The sequence below is a fragment of the Pterocles gutturalis genome, unplaced genomic scaffold, assembly GCF_000699245.1.
Source record: "Pterocles gutturalis isolate BGI_N339 unplaced genomic scaffold, ASM69924v1 scaffold3276, whole genome shotgun sequence".
Classification (NCBI taxonomy): Eukaryota; Metazoa; Chordata; class Aves; order Pterocliformes; family Pteroclidae; genus Pterocles; species Pterocles gutturalis.
In genome coordinates this window covers 93,148-116,618 of record NW_010105276.1, presented here as the reverse complement: position 1 = coordinate 116,618, position 23,471 = coordinate 93,148, and the positions used below count along the sequence as shown (strand labels likewise).

The window sequence follows — 23,471 nt, the reverse complement described above, 5'->3', positions numbered from 1 at the left end:
GATGAGCCATAAGCAGATTTCTAATGGTCGTTACATCATACTCCCAGGGGAACAGGGGCATCACTGATGTTGGGTTACATGCTAGGAAGCAGACAAAACAGAATTACACTAGTATATCGTACAAGAAATGTATATATGTAAGAGAATTTATGTGAACAATCACAGTAAGACAAAAGTCTTCAGAAGTTCAGGAAATAATTAGTACATTGACAATGAATAAAATACTAAACATTCATTACTTGCAGAATATCAACAATGTAAGATTCATTTATGCAATATACTTCTTGCAATAGTGATGTGACTCTTGTTCTTTATGTGATTTTTTTTTTTTCCTTTCTTGCCTCTCACTATTTCAGAAAGACAATGACTTTATTCAAATTTGAAGGGAAAATGCAGAAGGAAATCTTAGTGAATCACAACATAACGAAAAAATAGCTCAGGTGATAGAACCAAGAAATACAGAAGTGGTTGACTGTGTCTGAGTCTCCACATCTGGGGAAACTGTATCCTGCAGTACGTTCTCTTGTCGTAGACTCTGGTACACCTTGAGCTCTGACTTAACCGTTCATCCAAAGGAGGTGTTACTCCCCAGCTAAAGCGGTTTCCTTCCGAAAGGATCTCATGTGCAGCAGCTTGGACTAAATTCCAACAGAGCCCTGGTCCGGGGGAGCAGTGAACTGAGGTGCATCTTTCATGCGTGGGCTCTTACCCATCAGCTACTGAGGGTCTGAGATGACCACGCTGCATCTATACCATCTCCTATACTCTCTCATAGTGTTCCAGCGTTCCAGCAAGGGCAGTAAGATACTTGGGTTAAATGGACTTCTGGCTGAAACCACTATGGCAGTTTCTGTTCCTCTGACTTTCTGCAAACTCCACATCCACTTTAAGCTAGTTTGCAAAATGCAAGGTATGAACCTCACAATTCTGCCCCATATTTCACTTCCTGTTCTCATTTACACATATGCAAAAAAGCAGAATGGTCACATTTTCCATTGTGTTTTGTCCAGGGATAAATAAACATAATAAAGGGAGAAAAATAGAGAAATAGGCACCTAAACCACATTATTGCTAAAATCCTTGCTACAAGTTTGGATATTAACAAAGCCAAAAACACTACAGGTGAGACACATGCTCTGACCACTCCATTTGCCAGTGCTGACTTCCATATCTTCCATAACATTTTATTTCAAAGTTTTGGGCTGATATTTCATTAGAGAAAAAAAGTCTGCAAATTCTTAGTTTAAGAAACGAAAATTGATATCTGCTAATATAACTTGAGAAATGTTCAGAATTACATGGTAAGGTTTTCCAAATTTAGTAGTTTTGACATCTTGTAAATTGTCTGTATGCTCTGCTTTTTTTTTTTTTTTTTTTTTTAATTAAAAAAAGAAGTTGAAATCAGTCATGGAAACTAGCAAGAAACTGTAATCTACTTTTTTCTCAACACAGTATAAGCTACAAGGGAGCACATGATTTAATGCCAAAAAGATGCATCTGGTAAGATAATAATTTGCTCAAGGAGAGATCTGGGTTGCGAATGCAGCTGTTCCAAAAATCTAAACCCACAGGCAAGAAATTACTTAGTTTTTGTATGAGCTATATCCATAACTACTTAGAAAAACTGGTGATAGACCCCAGAAAAGTGCATCAGATAGAGATGTATAGAATTAGGGCTACTCCAAGACTGAAAAGAAAAAAAAAAAAAGACGGTAAGGATTCTCACAAGCTATCATCGTGTAGAGTGATTCAAAAAGATTTCTGTAATTAGACTCTTCAACACAGCATCTTCCTTCATCAGTGACTCATGTGAGGAAAAAAGTGTCTCTCTATATCCTGATTCAGTTCGTGTACATGATTGTTTCACTCCCATCTGTGACAAGTTCCATGGTTCTGAGCTGCACTATCTGGATGCCCAAAAGTGCACGTAGAAATGTTCTCAACATTCAGTTATTATTTCAGAAGTCTGGTACTGCTATTAAAACACAAAGTCACAGGGGGAAGCCCACTCATATTTTGGTGTGACTGCACCTCCTTCATGTATCAATATTGGCTAGTACTAGGAAAGTGACACTAGAAGCTTAGGATTAAGATGACTTATTAGCAACATAAAAACTAGACAAAAATCTCCAGATATTGTGATGTGCTCTCACCAGTACTAATTAGTCAGTATCAGATTCAACATCAGCAGAATAAACTGAATTCACTTATTTTGGAACATCAGATCTTTTTCAAGGGGAAAACACATGTACTTAGGTAAAATAGCAGAGATGTGTTACCTGGCAATTCTCTATTATTACAGTCAATATTACTCCAAATCCATCTGTACAAGTAGACCCTAATGCCCACATTTATCCTCATTGACATTTGACTGCATGTGAAGATAAGAAAACACCTGCATGGATCACTTAGCAGGATCAGTCTCACAGCGGGGAGAAAAAGCCAGTAAGAATGCATGTCTTCAGGACACTGCATGCTTTCTCTGTTGAAACACGCAAACTAAAAAGCATGAAACCATCTTGGCTGCTCCATAGCACACAACTGTCTGAGTAACTCCTTTTACATTGTCCATGGTACCTTGCCACCAAGTTTTCAATATGCTAGGCAGACAATCCCTGATGATACTAGCCAGCCTGCATTCTTCTCATCCAGTAAGGAGTCAGCAAGACACAAGCAACACTGCTGACGTCTGCTATTCAGATGTACACATGGATTGGGAAATTTTGTATTAAGTGAAAGAGATGTAGCTTTGCAATGAAAATTTTACACACTTATGACTTTCACAGGCCTAAACTTACAAAAAGAGCACCAGCAAAAGCCCTTAGTATTTCCAATGGAACTAGGTTGACCAAGCTCCTTTTGGTAGTCTGCTTACACACTTTTTGTGCAATTAGCCTCCTCAACCAAAGAAATGAGAAAGGGGAATCTGGCAGATGTTGGCTACATCTCTTTACAGGAGATGCAGAAGAGCAGCTGTTACAGTAGGGATTGCAGGGATTTCTTGTGAAAGTCAGTAGCAGATGTCACCATCTGCTTCTGCCTTCTCTATGAAATAGAGGCAAAAGGAAGACAGAAAGCTTGTTTAAAAAAAAGTAACACCAAAACCCATAAATTCAAAAGATATCCAACCATATTTACAGTGAGTAGGGGAACTTCTTACCCCCTTCCACCTGGCAAACCTGTGATCCAGATGCAAAATAAAAGCAAAGAACACTCCCCATTCTCTTTAAATTATGATTTCTTTTCATTTTAATCTTACTACATGTACTTTGACAACATTCAGCCTGCAATCTAACACCTAGCCATTTCCTCCCCGGCTGAAAGAGATCACAGAAATGAGCAGTTGTATCCTTTCCCTCCGGCTATACAGCAATGGTCTGATGACAACTACTTTACCAGCGTTGGTATCAGACAAACAAAAATTCCTTACTGAATGATCTACACAATGATGTCATGTGTGGAAGCGAAGTATTTATTACTTAGGGGAAAAAAAACCCAAACAAAAAACAAAGATAACTTCTGTTGCATTGTGTCAGGAAACATGCTGTACATGTTTGTACATCTTGGCAGATAAAGATCAGATGAGGCAAGCAATAAAGTGGTTAACCAAATCAGAAAGTTATCTCAGACATCCAAAGGCACATCTTGTAAACCTGAGAAAACTTCTTACACAGAACAGAGGAGAAAAAAGTAACGGCTTGCCTGGGAAGAAACAAATGCCACTGTCAACAAGTAGTTTGCTTTCTCGCTCAGAAAATAAGGTATTAGTGAGATCCAGAGCCCAACAAAAGAACAGAAATATTCCAACGGTGTAAAAAAGTCTTGGATTGAGCCCCAGCATTCCTGAAAACTAGATGTGCTAATTGCCTCACTCTCCACTGTCAAAACCGTCATGCCACTGAACAGAAATACCTTTCCAATATTGCTATAAGGCACACATTTCCACACTGGTAATACTGGGATCCATGTTCAACCACCACCAGCAACTTCGTGGCCACCACCTCCCCCATTTGATATCCCATAATGTTGCCTTGGGAGGAAAAAAAAGGATGCAGCATACTGGGAAACTTTCTAAGGTTTCCTTTTGTTTGTTCATTTTTGTAAACAGAGGCCACCTTGTAGCTTTACTACCACTGTAGAGAGCATTTTGCTTTTCAGCTAGTGTCATATTTAGACAATAAATACACTTCAGAAACGGAAGATCCCATTCTCCTTTGGCATTGCCATAAATCAGGAAACACTTGAGCTATACCTGGATAAAATTGATGAAAGTAACTGAAGAAACCAGCTTTAGCAAGGTATCCTGCTCTGCTAATATAGGTCTTTTTCCCAAAGCAAACAAATTATGCTTATCTGACATTACTGGACCATTACGGGAAGCACTATGCCAGACCCTCAGCTGGCATAAATCAACATGACCCTATTCTCTTCAGTGCAGCTGTGTTGATTTATGTGAGCTGAAAAGCATGTGCTGGTCAAAAATTGACTATTTCATCTTACAAAACTATAAAAGTGACTAAGAAATTAAAGGCAGTACATATAAAGAAAAAAATAGAAAGGAAAGTACTACAGAAAGGCTCAAAGTAGATGTATATATTATTAAGATTAGTCTAACATACTCATTTTACTCCATATGAGATTTTAGATAATATTCTCTGTTGTTACATACACATGTATCTCTTGAGTATGGACCCAAGTATTTGTGCAATTTAATAATGCTGTACTATTCCCAAATTAAGATGTAATCCTAGACAGCGGGTTCAACTAACCTGGAATTTATCACTGGTGTTTTTTGTAAAGCCACTGTGGCTGTCAGAACATGAAATATCAGACTTAAAAGCAAGCCCACACAGCAAACTTAAGTGTTCGGATTTGCAGTATGGTGTCACATCTTAAGAACTACTCCTGTCATGGTCTTTCTCTTATAGAGCAAGTTAAAAGTAGAAGATCAAACAAGCTTCTCAAAGCCAGCACTTCACTTAAGCCTTGGTAATTTTGAGAAATAGGAAACCTCTCATATTAGACTTAAGCAGTCTTTACCCTCATGAACTCTTGTGTAGACTTCCCTATTATTATACAGTCTACCTGAGATTACCTACTGGTTCTCCTTTCCAAGTTAGAACTGGGAAGGCTAAGGAGAAGAACTGGTATTCTGAAAAAAGAGGTGTATATTCCTAAATACCTTTTTCAGGTAAGCAGCTCTTGAGATCAGAGAGTTCTCATTTTCACTAGACTCCTGTATCGCTGCCCCAGCAGTATAGTATCTGAACATTAGAGATCGCAAAGCAAACTCTTTACAATTGTCTGTTCAGTTCAGCCCCAGTCACTTGGCAGCCAACCGCAATTCATCATTCTACACCATGAGTACTGGTACTTCAAATACCAATATTTCTGTATTTGATCATGGTCCCTAACACAGACTGCCAGCTACCAAAAATGCATTCTGTTCATCCTTACCATTGCCTCCCAGGGCAACTTACCTCATGGATCCCTGCCTACAAGAAATACCAGGATTTGTCTCTTCACAGTCTCTCCCTATAAATACATTCACTGTTGGAAGCTTACAGAAATTTTCAAACTTATGATTAACACTTCAGATATGGGGAAAAAATATGCACTGTCTGCTGGGACAGATCAACTCTGCACCTCAGCAAGTGGCACTGCCACAGCCTCCTGCTCTCCACAGATTCCCAGGCACTGTGGTTTGTGTGAACAAAATGCACTTAGTACCACCATCAATGGGATGTTGTATTCGATCAATTCAGTGTAACACCAAACCAACTGGAATAACGGTATGTAATATTGGAATAAAATATGGGTTTTTTTTTTAGGTATTCCCAATCTCTGAAATCAGTAGAATTAAAAAAAAAAAAAAAAAAGCCAAACCATAAGACATTTTAAAACCTCCATGTGTATTACCACTTCTGCATAGGAATTAGAAATCCCAGTTAAATTTTCTTTTCCTCCCAAAGCACCTTTGCAATCTTCAAAAACATTAGGAAAGTGATAAATGGCTATTAAGAAACAACTTCAACACTCCTTTTCTTCTATTTTCTTCTCTGTATAAATGTTCAGACCTTCTCCCATAAAAACACTAAGCAAATGGCACTGGGCTGTGGTTACAGGTGCTTTTATGGCATGTACTCCCACTAAGGCAAACAGAGCCAGCTGAAACCATTTCTAAGACAAGATTCCCATCCGTGGCATAAGGGGCTTAAAACTGCACCCAGCACATACACACAACCAAAAGTACCGCCTGAGACTTCAAAGCACAGACTTGGGTTCTCCACAGGGGCATTAAAGGTGATGAAAAGAGACTTTGGATTGGAAGCTCCATTGCAGCAGTGTCAAAGCTGGAAAAAATGTCAGAGGGATCAAAATAGCAACAAGCACTTTACTTTTTCTCCTTCAAAATGGCACAAGCCTATAGAGAAGCACCACAAATGGTAAACATGTTCCTATAATTTGCATCTCATCTTGTAGCTCCTTAGTGTTACCAGAAATCATGCCAAGCTAATATTTGTCACTGCACGTTCCCTTACTCTCTATGTTGGTCAGAATGTTTTAACTGCATAATGATAACTCAGAGCAATTTGGACATCAGTTTACAGTGCACCAAGAATATATCACAGTGAACTGTTTAAAAGAAAGCAAAGTATTAGGGCTTCTAAATGAAACAATCTAGTGAAATTGATTCTTTTTTGATTTTGAACTTGTACTGTCATCTGCTCCAGTGAAGTGGAGCCACCAACTTCTACCACCAAGTATCTGATGCACCACTTACTGTAAATGCTGTCTACCCAGTGTACTAGGAGGTTTTGCAGTTGCGACTCCCAAAGACTGAAATCAATATTTAAATCCTATTGATACCAACTCTTTTTTTTCTCTTTTCTTTTTTTAAGCAGAGTTGTAATTATGGTCTATTTTATAGTTGTAAGTATGATTAAAATTATTATATTTGTGCCAGGCTATAATTTCTATAATTGCATTCCTGTAAAACTTGAATTTATTTTTCATTTAGAAACAGACCACAATAAAAGGATTCTGCATTGAGAATCCAGTTTTCTGTGATAAAGTTTAATTTTAGATTGTTTTCTACAGTCACAGTATTTTGAGGGCAGAGGAAAACTGCCATTTTATAGGAGACTTTTAATCAACTGTGGACTCTTACCCAAACTAAATATCAGTATTAATTGTTCATAAAGGACTGCAAGAGGAAAAGGGATGATTAAGTGGAATTTAAGCCGCATTGCTGTTAAGGATTAAACAGAAAAGCATTTTAAAGCCATGTATTAAAAGCCATCTTGTCAGAAGGTATGAGCCATAATGCTCAAATTTTTCAAAATACACCAGGCTGTACTCATTAGTCTTATGAATTTAGAGGGTCTGTTATTTCTGCCTCTTAATATGACATTTATATGCAAATAAAAATCTTGCATACAAGTCACATATGAAATTGCATCTGTTATGCAGTTGCCCACCTAAATGTTTAGAAAACCTGCCTTTTAATGTGTCATTTTAACATTTTAGCCTTAACTTATTATCAAGAGGGAAAGAAAACTCAGGGCTGTTATGATGTTATTGCAGTCTCTTGAGAGCACTGATACACAAAATCAGATACACAAGCCTCCCTTCCGTGTCAGATGGCTACAAAATGCAGTATGATGCTTGAAAGGGAAAAGTGGCTGTTCTGCAGGCTCTGAGGCTGCCAGGAGGGCTGCATCAAATGCCGTGAGCAGGCTACGAGTTCTGACACCTCCCAGAATTTTTGGCAAGTTTAAATGAAACCTGTGGATGCATTGTTTCATTTTTCCGGTCAGATGTATGCAACGTTGGGAAGAGTTTCACATGGATTTTCTAACCTCTCCTGGGGCTTTCATGATTGAAGAGGATGCCGTTCACAGCGAAGAGATTGTAGGCCTCTCTGAAGTTCACCACAATCCAGTAGGCATACAGTTTTGCTGCCCCTACAAACAAAATTTTGAAGTGTTACTTATATCAGCTCTGCTCATACACAACTCAGACAGACACATACGCATCTTCTCATGCACAGGGTGAAGTCCACGTTTCAACAGCGGAGTGCATTTGAATTAGATTCATTCCCTATATGTGCCACATTTCATATAGAAAAAAATATCCAGCCCAATAAACGGCAGCTGAGCAGGAAAAGGCTCCTTTTCTGTGCAGCCTCTGAACCAGTCAGGAAGTGTCAGGGCACTTTCTCACTTGTTTTCTACACTCAAGCATAGCACTTTTTCTTTTACAATATAATTAACACAGCCAGAGCGTGTGAAATACGCCACTGTAGTGACCTCTGCTAATAAAAAAAAAAATACTTTGGAGGAATAAAAGCGAAAATCCGGTGCCTTAACACTCAAATTGATTTGAAACTTTATCACCAAAGTCCTCCATGCACATTGCTTTAATAAGTGTTTCAAATTTCATGCAAGTTTATGAAGGAAGAAGTGAACTCTTGGGATTTTTTCATTTAGGCAACAAAAAATATGAAACCCTATCATGTCAGCAGTATCTCACAACCCTTTGTGAAGGAAGAGCTACCCTTCCCCCCATTTCTACAAGAGCTGTCTAACTCTGAGCTAAATGAAAACGGTCCTGTGAAGTGAGATGCTAATTTCCAACCCCCGGGCAAGAGCAGCAAATACTTTTTATATAGTAATTCATAAAGGTATGCCTCTCGACAAGTCTAGTCACTTTAGCTCTATCGTCATTCTAATCTCACACCCAAATGACTTCAGCCCTGAGACATGAGCGGGAGGAACACACAGACACATGCTACACACACACCACCAGCGATCCTCACCGTAAGGCGATCTTGGGTAAAAAGGGGTGGTCTCCTTTTGCGGGATTTCTTGCACTTTTCCAAAAAGTTCACTGGTGGAGGCTTGGTAGAACTTCACAGAGTTTATAAGGCCACAGGTTTTAATGGCATCTAGGAGCCGTAAAGTGCCAACCCCATCAACATCAGCAGTATATTCTGCTAGGTCGAAAGAAATCTTGGGAGGAGAAAAAAAAGCCAAAACAACAACCATAATCAGTTTTACTAGGGGAACCAGAACATGCCGTGATCATGTAGAACCAAAGTAATACATCACTTGTCACAGACCATCTAGACACTTCTGTACAGAGTAGACGCTCAGTTTACAAAAGTACCCTCGAAGGATTTCTAAGAATAAACAAGCAGTTCCATAAATAGCAGAACCAAAAGACTGGTGTTCTCTGATCTCTCTCTCAGGATTATTTTCCCATGTGAAGTAAGGGGTAAGCCTCCGCACAGCAGGAGTATAATTGGGCTCTCGCTCATCTGCACAGCTGCCAATTTTCACAATATTCACTTGGGCTTAATATCTTTGACACACTTGAATTTGGTTAAAATTGTCCAAAGTATATATATATTAAAAAAAATAAGTTAGATGGACAGCATGACTACATAAACATTTATTTCAAAAACCCACGAACTAAACATGGTCCAAAGTTTTGCAATCTTAAACACACACCAAAACAGAGAGAAGACTAGAAATATCTGATGTCAAATGAGACTCGTAGCCCCCCATGACTAAGGTGCACCAGAGCTCTGGCTTTTGCACAGAGTTTTGGGGGATGATGAAGTGGGAGAGCAAAGGGTGGAGGTATCCAAAAGAAACCAGCCATCTCTCCCAGCTGACATATCCTTCAAAGTATGACAATAAACTCATGCATGCTGCTGGGCCAAGACTCCTCTTTCTCTCCCCACTCCAGTAGTTCTCAGTTATCTTTATGATGAGCTTGATTGCAGCACAGGCAGCAATACATATTTCAGTCTAAGCTTTCAGAGCGTATAAAAAAAACCAAAACGTTAATTCCATCCCTTGCAGTCACAGAAGAAAAATAAAAACTGTGAAAAGCTGAAGGTAATAGATGTGTTGTGACCACCCCACTGTGCAAGCAGGGAAAAAAAAAAAAAAACAACTCTTGGAAAGTTTATTCTGCTTGTTTGATGCATATGGGCTGGTTGTTTGGACGTGCTGACAGAGTTCCTGGAGTCTGAAGAACTTTCTCCCACTGGTGCCCGTGACAGAGACACGTTCCTCCTTCCTTCTACATCCTCTCTCCAACACAGGATTTTCCTTCTCTACGCCTGTTTTTAAAAAATGTTTTCTGTTTATACCACCAACATCATAAAAAAGGAAAGGGAAATGGACCTTCAGAGCAAGCTCCTCCATCGCCCTGACCAAGGAAGAATTACTCTACCAATGTCCCCTCTGACTGATGATTGACTTTCAGGAATGAGCTCTGGAGTGATGGCAATGTTACAGTCTCTTTATATGATCTAGGCTAGAGGTTAGTGAGACACCACCAGAGTCAGATAGTACAAATCTCTGATCCCCCCTTCATTAGTCTTCAGTGTCAAGGTGACTACTAATGGAATCCAGGGTAAAGGACCATAGCTGGACATGCTGAGCTACCACAGTGAAATCAGTGGAATCAGTTTGTCACCAGGTATTTTTGCAGGCTCTCTACAGATTCAGACAGATAGCCCTGTATTCATTTCTTCTGTTAACCCACTTTTCCTATTCAGTAATCACTAGAGGTTTAAGGCTTATTTACACTGTAGATGAAATAAAAATAATTAGATTAATTTGAATTTGCACTTATGGTTAAATCAATACAGGTATGAAATAATCTAAATTGTGTTACTGTGCTCCAAAATAAAAAATGTTCTCACATAGTTTCAATCTGAAATAGCTAATGATATGAATGAAAACAAACTTTACTTTTTACTTTTCACCAAAATGAAAAAAAAAGAAACCTGATACTCTGGCTTGTTGACTTGGTATGACCCAGCTGAAACTGAGCATTGATATACTGAGAAGTGCTGAGCATTTTTTGTTTTAATCCACTTGGCACAAAGATGACAGCCACTTAAGGTCTCTCAGCTTCGCTGGCAGAGTAACTCTTGGGAAAACATCTTAATGAATAGGTGATACAGTCAATAATGCACTAATGAACATAAATTAGTATATTTACCATCTGGCTAGCATCTTCACACATTCACAGTAACATCCTAGCTCTCTACCTTACTAATTGCAGCAGAACCAGGACTTTACCTACATTAAGGTATTGTTTCCAACAAATAACCTGCTAAAAACTTCACCCCAAAATGCAAGTATTTGCTTACATGTTCTACTACCAGGGTAAATGGCATATGTAACTGAGGTGGTCTTAAATCAGAGATCCCAGATTATAAAGCCTCTCAAGCAGAGCAAGCAATGAGCCTGCAGCAGCAGTACCAGGGACTGCTCTCCTTGGCTGATTCAGAGATCAGTTTCACAAGAGATGCTTTTCCCTATTGCCTTATGAATGACCTCAGTCTTCACCTAGAAAAATCACTCCCTCGGGTGTGAGGTAATTCTGTGTCCGCGCTGGCCGGGTCTGAGTGTCCCCGAGGAGAAACCACCAGCTTTGAGCCTGGTTGGTGGTTTTGCAATGTGGACTATTGCTCACCAGGGACAAGACTCGGACCACTAAACCCATTTCATTTTGGAGTGCAGGTTACACTAGAATGGCATTCACAAAAATAAAAAATGGTTTTATCCACTAAAATCTCCAATACCAAAAATGCAAGACTGTTGAGACACCCTGTGCAGTATAGGGGCAGTAATATGACAAATACAGATGGATGCACACTGGATTTTAATTTGATTCTATAGTTAACAATGTAAAGGAGTTTTATTAAATACTGGATTGATTAAGTAGTTACAAGTGAAGAACAGCAGAGCAGGAAAAACTGCTGAGTTATGCATTACCACATTATTTTCCTCTCCTTATACACATTATTTTCTGCAAGACCAGCAGGAAGACAGAAGTAAAAAAAAAAAAAGCCAGGCACCTCATTGAGAGGAATATGCAAGAGAGAATTTATATAATTTATATGGATGCACAACACAAAAAAGACCAGGGTCTGAGTTATAGAAACCAAATATAGAATCAGAGTCAGCAAATGTTATTCAGAAATAATCTTGGTTGGTGCACTGAGCTCAGTTGGACTACCTGAGAGAGCAAAAACTTCATGGAAACTACCGTAAAGGCAGGTGTAGGAAGGCTAAAAACAAGCTATGCTTTCTGAAAGATTAAACATTTATCCAGCAGAAAAAAGAGCTTAGATAATACCAACTGATGAGAGTTTTCAAACAGCCTAATTCCTGAGTTAGGAAGCTCATCTCCCTATACACCCATAAAGACAGCAGTGAGTCAGAGCAGAAAGACTAACAGAGATGCTCTTGATCATGCTTTGGAGAAACTATGTACACACTTAGCTACATAAGATAGATGCTCCATTCTAACCTCAAATTCCAAACCAATCAGTTACTGTCAATGGTGTAAAGCAAGCTGTGCAACTGACAACTTTTTTGAAGACAACACCAGGAGTTTTGTAATAACTGGAGTAGGGAAAAGTAGCTTCTTTGCCCAGCAGAAACTTTTAACCTGAAAGTTTTCTCAAAGTGCATTGAAGGCATGGATCCAATAATTCTTTACTCTTTTTGGACTCTGTGACAAAGGGAAATCATGACATACCAACAAAACAGAGATTGTCTGCTTGGAATATATTAGTCCGAGTGTCCTGGCCCTCCCTTCCCATGTACAATGGGGACAGCATGCTGTTGGAGTCGTCATAGTTGATCTCTGGAGACACTATGAATGCATATGTTTAGAATGCGTCCATTAGCAGTGGACAGAACAACACAGAAACACTTAAATCCTTGGTTAAAAGTACCTCAGCTCCAGGTTTTCAGCCCTGAGCACCTTGCAGAATTGGCATAAAGAATATTACAAAGGAATCCTTATGTACATGGGAGTTTTATATAGTGAACATACTCACTGCTGCATTCATCCCTAATATAGTATATTTCAAATATATTCTTGGGCAAGTATAAATTTCTACAGCAAGGCTTACCCATAGGATGATAAAATTTTATTGAGAAAAGCATGTTCTCATCAGTCATGTCCTGTGATTCCCGGAATGTTACAATACCAATGCAATGAAACACGTTATGTCTCCTCTTTCACGCAGCTCCAAGAATGACAAGGAGTTTTGTGAACTGGTTTATACCTTTTGAATTTGAATTCTTCCTCCCTCCCCCCATCCTTTTCTTTCTTTCTTTATAATCACCAGATTCAAACCCTACAAGAGATTTGAATTTAATACAGCAATGTTTTAAATGATGATTCCCAACTGATCATTAAAAACCAAGCTTAGCAAGGTCTTTAACAAGATTTAAAAGCTTACTGAAAACTATCTAAATGAAAACATATGGGTCTTACCCTCCACCAGAACACATTCCTATCATGTCTATGAGTACTATATACAAGCCTGCAGATTTAATAGTACTTGCTTCTGACTAATGCGTTGACAACAGGTGATATTCTGAAAATACGTATCAATTTAGCGCACACAGGTTTGGCTTTGTGAGATCCTTCTCTGTTTTGTCATTTAGAACAATCCAACAAATGGGCTGCAATCATATTAACTACTAGCTTTCAATCAAAAATAGCATGTGATAGCAGAATATGCTTCAATACTCTACTGAAGGAATATAAATAACTATTTGAAACTTCATCTCCTTCTTACAGCCTTCTCAGTTTCAGAAGATAGGATTTCTGGAAGGCTGGTGTTATAAGAGAGAAACTTATGTGACGACCCAGGAGGAAATAGGATAATATAAGTGTAAATTATTATTCTTTCACTGTAAAAGCAAAGGTGGCTAGCCTAACGATAACATTAATAAGCATCTTTGCTCTCTTGAAAAAAAAAATACAGTAGATTCTTTAGATTTATCAGAATACAAGATATGTATCAGGTCTCTTTAAGTACTGAGAAAGGTTTACACCTGAGAAGCAAATCACAAAGCAGAAAAACTGCTCAGAAATGTTTCAAGTCTCACAATTTTCACAGTGGTTACTTTTTTGTATTCTTTAAAATCAATTCTGTTTGCTTTGAATATTCAGTGTGCCTTCCACTGCCAATAAAAACCACTGGGATCACTTATATCATCTCAGTAAACAAACTGTTCAACATCGAGGAATAGGCATGTAAAGCATAACGTTCCAGTTGCTAAATCTAATACAGACTATGGGCAAAGCACTCCTATAAAGTCCTAACACACTAGGGAAAAAAATCCTAGGGATTTTAGGAAATATAAAGAATTCAGGGGAGTTGGGGGGTGTCAAGGGGATAGGGAAGAACCTATATATCTACAAAAATGTCAGGTAACCTTCTAGGAGAAGATGACAATTCCTCTTCCCTCAACTCCTTAACTCATAATGAATGTTTAACTCATTGCCCTCTCACCCAATAAAAGCAGCAGTTGAAAGATACCAAAATCCCCCAAACAACCATATTTTTTTGTTATATAGAAAAATAATAAATTCAATAGCTCTGAACTGCTTACTATTAAGCAACACTCTTGATATCTTAAAGACCTATTCAGCTTCTTAGCTAGATAGACATTGACTGAAAAAATAATCACTGGAATATTGGATAAAAGGAATATGCCTTTTGTAGATTTATCCTCTTTCCTATTTCTTTCCCTGTTCTCTCATTAATAAAACAGGAGGGGGGAAATGATCTGTATAAAATCAGAGTATTTTGAGAACATAATTATAAGCAGAGAATTATCAAGAAAAAGTTTTGTAAGTAGAAGCAGAAGCCAACAGTTTTTCCTAAAATTCACGTTAACCCAAGCCATTCACAACACTGGTGTAGCAAGAGAGCTTGGATAACTTGCATTTTCAAGTTACTCGTGATGCAAAGGAATAAGCAGCACAGCTAATAAAAGACCTGCTTCTCTGCCAGTGCTTCTGTGGATGTCCCAGTGGTTGAGTTCCACTGCAGCTCTGTCATACTCTGGACTAGGCTGAGTGACCAGAGAGACTTCTTGAAGTGGTTAGTTTGGTTTTGACACCAGTGGGCCAGTATTTCAGCTTCACCCCTATGTGAGAAGACCCAAACCAAAGTGCAAAACTAAGCTATTTGCCATTTAGTGATCTTAAACAACCCTTCATGTTCTATAACCTGCCATAAACCACAACAGACTCTGCTTCAGGGACCAGCTCAGACTTACACAAGTAGCCCCAAAGTGGTTTTCTCTACACACAAAGAAGAGGAGCTTGAATGTGAAGCTATTCATTGCCCCAAACACACACATATGCCTTTGCAGCCTCAAAAGGAGCACACACAAGGGGCGAAGCGGAGCTGAGTTCATTCATGGCTCCCCACTGTTCATTTCTCCAGGTATATCAAGCTCTGGGGAACGCATGGGGGAACAAAATGGCGGGATGAAGCAGAAGCCTCACAACAAAAGCGTACTTCTAAGTCTGAAAAAGAGATTATGGGGGATAACAACAACAGCAAAAGCATGTGTCACCTTTCACTATGTCCCCAGGGGTCAGGCACTGTAGAAGCCAAAAGGAGCTACTACCTTTCACCTCCACAAGCACTAAAAACTTCATCAGCAGCTAAATTATACCACTATTGCCCACAGGAGATGCAACAGGATTGCTGCTAGACTGCCTGAGGTCCGCAATGATCTTGCAGTTGAACTACCCTGCAGCAGGTCCTTCCCTTAGGGGCAGGAACTTTTTTTGTGCAGCTGAAATACTCAAGGATTAGGGGAAAACAGCCCCTAACATACTTGACAGTGTATGTGCATACGGTGACTTCTGACGGTTTGGCTTGGGTAAGTTTTGTTACAACTCTCTTCCTGATTAATTTCAAGTTCTCAATACAAACTCTGTGAATTAATTTTTAAAGAGAAATAGCTTGGCATTATGAAAACAGGTTTCCTTTTTCTCTCTTGTAAGTAAAAACTACTATTTGATTTTTGCTGGGGAAAAAAGAGAATAATAAAATTCAACAGAAAGCAGAGAATAAGCATGGAAAAACAATCCCTCAGTAGTTAAACTTTTATATTTATCAAACTAGTAGAGGTTGATAGATGGATTCAATACTCAGTGTCTCACACAAGTGGCTCCTCAGAGCTCCCTGGCAAACTGCAGATGTGGTTGTGGTTGTAAATCCAGCTAATGAGATCATCACGTTCACCTTTGCCTTCCAAGCAGCCCACCAGTAGATGCCTAACCAGTTAAAAGTAAAGAACAACCACCATTGTTTTTTAAATTTTGATGCCATAATCCTTAAATTGGAATATCCATTCCCTTTAAGGTCCATTTTAATAAAACAAAGTCTCCTACATCCTGTACAGTTGTCTTGGCTGCTGACTATTGATTGAAAGGTGTGTTTTGGAAAAGCTCTCCAAATAGAGGTAATTTGTAAATTGTTTATTTTTCTGCTTATTGACTAATTTAGTGGATTAATTTAACAGACTGGATTAAAAGCGAGTTGTCCAGAGACAGGTCAAAAGGCATTAGGCACAAGTTGAAACATGAAAAATTACAATTAGATATTAGGAAAAAAAAAAGGTCACAACATGGGTAGTCTAACACTGAAACAGGTTGTGCAGAGAGGCTGTGGCATGTCCACCCTTGGAGATACTCAGAACCCATTCAGTCACAGCCCTGAGCCACCTGCTGTAAGCTGGCCTTGCTTTATGGAAAGAGTTGGTAGAGACAACACTCAGAGATGGCTCCCAAACTACATTATTGCACAGTTCTAAGAAGACAGGGAGATGGGACAACAGCAGTGTGTTTCAACGTTCAGAGAAGAAACACCATCCAATGAGCAGAAAGTGGACGTACAGTGTGCAAGAACGAGGCCTGATTTTGTAGAAAATCAGTGATTTGTACTGGGGGAGTGGGGAATTGTTCACAGCAACTTTTCAGAGGCACATAGATCAACTTGCTATTCATCATATCTCCTCCACAGAAGAGCTTCAGATAGAGGAATGCTCAAATCTGATAGTAAAAAAAATGCCAAAGTGGAGGAGGAGAAGGAGGAGGAGGGATATCACAGAACACGAGATTCAGTATGGCCATAAACCTTTGTCACAAAAATGTAACCTCCCCATTAGTTTTGCTTATCTTCTCATCCATTTGTTATTAATTTGATGGAACTGGGTAGCTGTCAGGGTTATGTGATGCAAGGGATTTATCTTGCAGAACAATCTCCAATGTGCTGTTCAAAGTCTTTAGTTTCAAATTACAGAGATTAGAAAAGAAGCTTTTAAAAAAGAAGCGTTGATTCTTTGCTCCTTTTCAGCATGATTTTGTTCCAGGATAGTTTCAACAATATACATGTTTACTCAAGTTTTTAAGCACAAGGCACATAAAGCAAAGTCAGGATAGACTTCGATGTTTCAAATTTTGTAGCTTCAATGGCTAGTGACACCACAGTACCCTGAAAGCTTTCTTACATACTGAAGTCCAGCTGTGCCAGAAGCTTTAAGTGCTATTTAGTAGAAGGACAAAAAGGGGCAAATTGCAGAGTCAGTAGAGAACATTCAAAGGGAGATGTAAAAAGATAGCCAATTCATTTTGCTTTATATGTACCAGGGGAATAGAGAACTATGAATAAAATGCATGCAGGGAATGCAGTCAATCTGGAAGAAATAGCACCATCTTTACTCACTTTCACATATAAATAAATTAATGTAAAACATACAGGTTATTCAAAATTCAAACAGGACAACTAGGTTACAGTAATTTTTTTTTTTTTTTTAATGTCTGAAGCTTTTAAAAAAGTTTCATCTTTGCTTCCTTGGTGCTTTCAGAACATGTAGAAAGATGGTTTGCACAGAAGTGACAAAGACCTCATCACAAGCCAAAAAAAAAAAAAAGAACAAAGAAACAAACCCCACAAAAACCAACAAACCTTCAACACCTTATGATTTTGATGGACTTTCAACTGATGGCAAAATATATATTAAATTAAAGCAATAACCTACTATTGCACAGCTTTATTGACAACAAATGGTATCTCCTCCCTTCTCCTTCCTAGCCAACAAGACTGCAAAACACGACTTAACACAATGGACCCTCCCAAATGTTGATACAACTCCTGCATTGCCTGGATGCTAGAATCACCCCAGTGCTTTGCAAATTACTACCTGGCCCAGCTCACTTGTAAGTCCTACTGACGCATAAGGCAAAATTTCCCTAGGTTTATAGGCCCCAATAGAAGTCTTGCTTTTTCAGCCTGAGCTAAATTAAACCTTTGCAGCATTTATTATTTATCACTTAAGAAGATTACTTCACAGACTGCAATTCTTCATGGCAAATGACATTGCTTTAGAAAGCTTAGAAGCAGTTCAAACAGCTGTTTCTCAGGTACCCCTGAAGTACCAAAAATGCTCCTCCCTCCATGAGGAAATAATAAAATATTTCATATATGGATTTTTGGCAGATTTTAATATGGACTAATGTCTTTTTTCCTCATAAGGAGATTTAATCTGGAAAGAAAATTTACTCAACAAATGCAGAGCCTTTGTAAAATAATTTATCAAATTTTTGAAATTCAGATAAGTACAAATTAAAAACTTACTATAAAATTGTAATTTTTTTTCAACAAAATATTTTTCTGTTACTTCCTCCAGGCTACCCCTGCCCTTCCCCACACATTAGCTACTGACAGTTGTCTGACTAATTCTCCAAGGGATATTTTCATTATTTTGGGTTTGGCTTTCTGTACTATATACACATAACTGATGTAGCACAGCTATCATGACAAAAAGATGAGAAAAAACACTGACTGCTGATTAAGTCCTGTAAGTCATTCTGATCAAGCTGAGCATGCTCTGAATGAAGCATATATAGATATATAACACATACTTCATTAAAAACCTACTTTCTATAATGTTTAACAAAAGCTTTTACCTCTCACTGTATGAGAATCTCTGTAATTTTTCATTTTCTATAATTAAAATAATTTTCTCCTCTTCCCAACAACAAGAATTAATTGTTATCTCCTTCTTTACAGCTAACTGGGGGTTGAAAGAGCTTCCCAACTTCACAGGGATATTGCAAGAAAAAAATGAATTAGATAAAAGTGCATGTATTACTTATTAATGGGACCATACACCCAATTAGACAGACTGCCCATAAATATGCCTGCCTCCACCATCCAATTTGAAAGCTAAGGGTAGAGACACACCCAAGTCACTGCAAGAAAACAAGTTACTACTTCTCTGTGGAGCCAAGGTAACGCTACGTGGAAGCACTCAAACCACAGCAAATGCAAGATAAAGCAATTTAGCTCTCTTTTACTGTCAGCTACTCTAAAATCAAATCACTTCATTCATCACAGCCTAAGAGCAGACAGGTACCTCAGCTCTGGCCACATATTGCAGTTTGTCACGTTGCGGTGCTTCAGTTGTGGCTGAGCTTTCAAAACAGGTAAGACTTCAGGGAGACAAATGACAACACGAAGTTTTGAGGATATAAATAAGAATCTGCATACACACACAAAGGGGAAAAAATCACAACTTCTTGTCTTTGGCACAACTATCCAGGGAACATCCTCTGTTCTGAAGTACCCAAGGGGGTGCAAAGCTCAGTGTCCAACACCTGCACCCGTGTGGCAAAGGGGATGCAAAGTACTCAACCTGAGCAAGCAAACAGCATCTGCCCCCATTCATGCACTCAGTTTATTTTTAAAATACTTCAGTCATGTTCTTTACAAAGATACCACCCTTAGCGAAAAGTACTTTAAAAACACATCTTCTAAACAAATGCCATCACTTCAGAACTATTCTTGGTCCACTCACACTTCTCTGGAAGTCCAAATTCTCCCCTCATTCGCCATGGGTAATAAAAGTGATTAGTACAATGTCACACCTCCACAGACCTTAGATCTACTTTCTGGCTTTCCATAAAGCAACCGAAAACTACACGAGCTCTTCTTTAGTTAGAACGTTTTCAGCACACCTCAGATTTCTATGTAACTAATTGCTGAGGCTTTTCTTCATTTTTGCTGCATATGTATTAAGAATTAAATTGGGATGGCTAATTGCATGGGACAAATTTGGATGGATATGTATATACTGACAAAAGACATGCTCCAACAGTCACCACTTTCCCAGTTCCTGCTCCAGTACTCCAGCAGGAACGATGGACAATGAATAAACATGCAAGAGCATGTCAAGAAATAAGTCACCAGGGTTTTTTTTTCAGTTTCTTTTTTGAACAGGGCCTTTTCTTCCAATGCATAAAGTCATTGTCTGTTAAATTTCACCCCAAAATCTTACTCAAAGAAAGGGCAACAATTACAAAAATCTTTTTTTTTCTCTCCACAAAACCAGCAGCTTTCTTTTCCTTTTACTTGTTCTTGAGAAAAGCTGACATTTAAAAGCATTCTTTAAATAAATACAACAATCTGAAGGTCGCACTTGCCCTGAAAGAAAACCACTGAATCCTTTAAATTTACAAAATTTACAACCAAAAAACCCCACCCTACCTTGAAAGTGGGTGAACCCTAGTAGATAAGCACTAATATCCTTACCTGTAGTTCGTGTACAGGCACTACATACGATTAATTTTTAAATCAGAGTATTAATAGCATCCACAAATACAGTAGCTGATGAAGGCTTTGTTGGGAATGATGTAATAAACCTGTAGAAACAGCTTGCTGTAAACTCATGGTAGTTAACACCTAATTTTACCTTTCCATTTCAGGCAAGATGGGGATAGCAATAATTACATACCTCGAAGTGGACTGTGATAATTCTTCATCCTGTGTAGGAAGCTACAGGAGTGGAACACACCATTATCACCACCACCACTAGCACTCAGGTTTTAATGCAGTTACAATACTTAAGAAACCATGAGCCTCACATCTTCTCCAGTTGCACCCTTTCAGGGAGAACACTGCTGTTTTCTACGTGGCAGTGAGCACTCTGAACTCAAAGGCAATCCCCTGCATAAAATGTTCTACTTAATCAACTCATCTGCCTCAGAAGGATGTGGGTGGCTAGCTAGAAAGAAACCTGTGGGATGAATCAGAAAAAAAAATGTGTCTCGACAGGTATGTGGGGATAAGGGCGAAAAGGCCAAGGGGCAGAGAGCCTAAAGGGATGAGAACCCCTGGTTAAACTTTTTTTATTATTTTTCTGTTTTCTGAACAAGCAGGATGATACTCTCAGAAAATAAATCAGTCTGATAGATTTTTTGCTGGCATACCCTTTGCCTTTACCCTATTCTCATATTTATTATTGGCTAGTAAAGCCTCTCCACTACGATTCTTAGAAAATAATGTACAGGCATTAATTTTAAAAGGCAGCTTCGGCCCGCATGAGGCATGGTGATCATAAATCAAAGCAGGACATTGCAACTGATTTGTGTATTGTAACCCACAACACTAACCTCAGTCTTGTTTTTCACCTATCTTTTAGGTTCTGACACAGAGAAAAGGACTAGGTATAATAGCTGCTTTTCACTTGAACGTTAAGGTAAACCATTCAGGAAATAGGGATATAAAACCAACAGGTTTGGGAGTTTCTCCTCTTGCTATTACAAACAAATACTATATTACTCTAGTCCACCTGACTGTGCCCTAAGACAGCATTGAAGTTTTTGTCTCTTGTTGTGCTAGAAGGATCGAGGGACCATATTCACACCTACAAGACAGTGCTCCTCTTCCTGTACACTAGAGGGTGGCATTTGACGTTCCGGTAACTGCCCCCCAGAGAACCTCTGAGTAAGACTTGACTGGCATAGAAAAAGCTCCATCAGCTTTCAAAGTGAATTTTGCAGCCTCAGGATGAGACATGTTGGAAAAGCAACTTGGAAGACAAAACCAAGTTGCCAAAATGTAGCAAACAAGTCATTGGACAGGATCAGTGGGGACATCAAATTTCACAAATAAGGTGAAGTCTGTAAAAATGTGGATGGCTGCATTTTAGTTCTTAAAAAAAAAAAAAAAGTATAGCTCAGGAAGATGCCATGTCTCTATTGTATGCAAATATTTTATTTCAATTAGCACTTTTCAATCATGCTTTTTCTTTTCTAAATGACTCATGGATATCTGTCAAGAAATGGCAGGATCATAAGCACATGCCAACAAGATGCATTTATCTCACAGAGAGATAAATGTGGAAGGAAATGTAAATCTATCTTGGGACTTTTTCAACCTGTCTTACCTTCTAAACACGTTTTCTCTACATGCCTGCAAGCCTCTTTAACAGAACATACTCAGTTTCCATGTCCTTCCAAGCAAGCAGTATTCACAAGAACTTAATTGAAACTAAGGAAATTGTGTTTCCAGAGCTTGTCGATCAGGCAGAAAAAAAAAATAAAATATCAAGTTCAGCCTACAAGTTTTATCACACTGTACAAAGTCAAAGAAGAAGAGGTCATAATACTAACTTGCCCACCAATGCACATACGAAAAGGGGGAGTCTTTAGAACTTCTACACACCAACTGAGAGAGAGTCCTGCTGCACAGTTCATTATGAGTGGTGATTGTCCATGAGGGAGATGTGTTGAATAGCTGTGAAGTACGGCTGGATGAAAAAATAATGCAAGTTAAGGTCTGTCATTGCACACAACACTGACACAAGCTAAGAACACTACGTCTTGTTGCTGCAGTAGGAGTTTTAGCTAATTTCCAGAGTGCTGACCCTAAGATGCTTGGGGGATCTGAGCATCCTCACCTGGGATACAAGAAGTTCTGTCAAGGAACCACAAGAACAGGGGGAGCATACTGGTGCTGCCTGTTAGCCAGAGAAGAAGAGGAAATTGCTAAAGTGTCATATGGGATTTTGGAAGCATTAGTTAATTTTCAACCCTGCATCACTAGTATATACCAAAGAAGCTGTGCTGGGAAGGCTGAGAAATGTAGAGTCAATGTTGATGAAGAATTCTATAATTGGTAAAAAAATGAAAAAAGTTTTGGCACAAAAGCCAAAACTTTCCACTCCTTTAGATTTTAACACCTCTCATGTTGCAAGAGTGCTCTCTACACACTCAAATTTAAGCTGATGTTAACTGCAGTTGCATCTGAAAATATGTATTTTTAATACTGGTTAGGTTCTAGGCAGTAATCCCTTTCTCAGAAACTGAAAGATTTAAATGAAGTCATGGTTGCTAAGTGCACTATTCAGCTATATATCATGTTCTCAGAAGTACAAAGAGTACTCAAGGGTGAAGGGTTTTTAGGATAATGTACGACTTCTGCATTAAATACAGAACCACCATTATATAATTTTAGCATCCTGCCAACTTTTTTTTTTTTTTTTTTAAGCAGAAGAAGGAGGAAGAAATAAGGAGGTTGAATAGAACTAGAACAGTACTGTTTGTACCCTGGTGAATATTAGGGAAATGATAAATGATCCCTGATTTATGCAATCAAAAATAAAATACGGTGGGGTGGAGCCTTCGTGTGAAAATCTTATCCTTGGACAGCTACAAGGTATGAAATGCACCCAAGTGTCTCAGATCCCTCAGGGCTGCAATTATCTCCTGATAACCACACCCTCAAGAACTGTCTCTTTTGCTCCTCTGTCGGGTGGGAGGAAAAGGAAAGG

The 23,471-nt window shown here is 38.7% G+C and overlaps 1 protein-coding gene across 1 annotated transcript in view; it reads right to left on the bottom strand.

Annotated features, from left to right (window-relative positions):
• The window catches only part of GMDS (GDP-mannose 4,6-dehydratase), a 122,940-nt gene that overhangs the window by 21,072 nt on the left and 78,397 nt on the right, over nt 1-23,471 (bottom strand). The window contains exons 5-6 of the mRNA XM_010087317.1: nt 8,822-9,014; nt 7,863-7,967 (exon numbers count right to left, since the gene is read on the bottom strand). Of these exons, the coding sequence (XP_010085619.1) occupies nt 7,863-7,967; nt 8,822-9,014 (298 nt within the window). The remainder of the gene's footprint in view (nt 1-7,862; nt 7,968-8,821; nt 9,015-23,471) is intronic.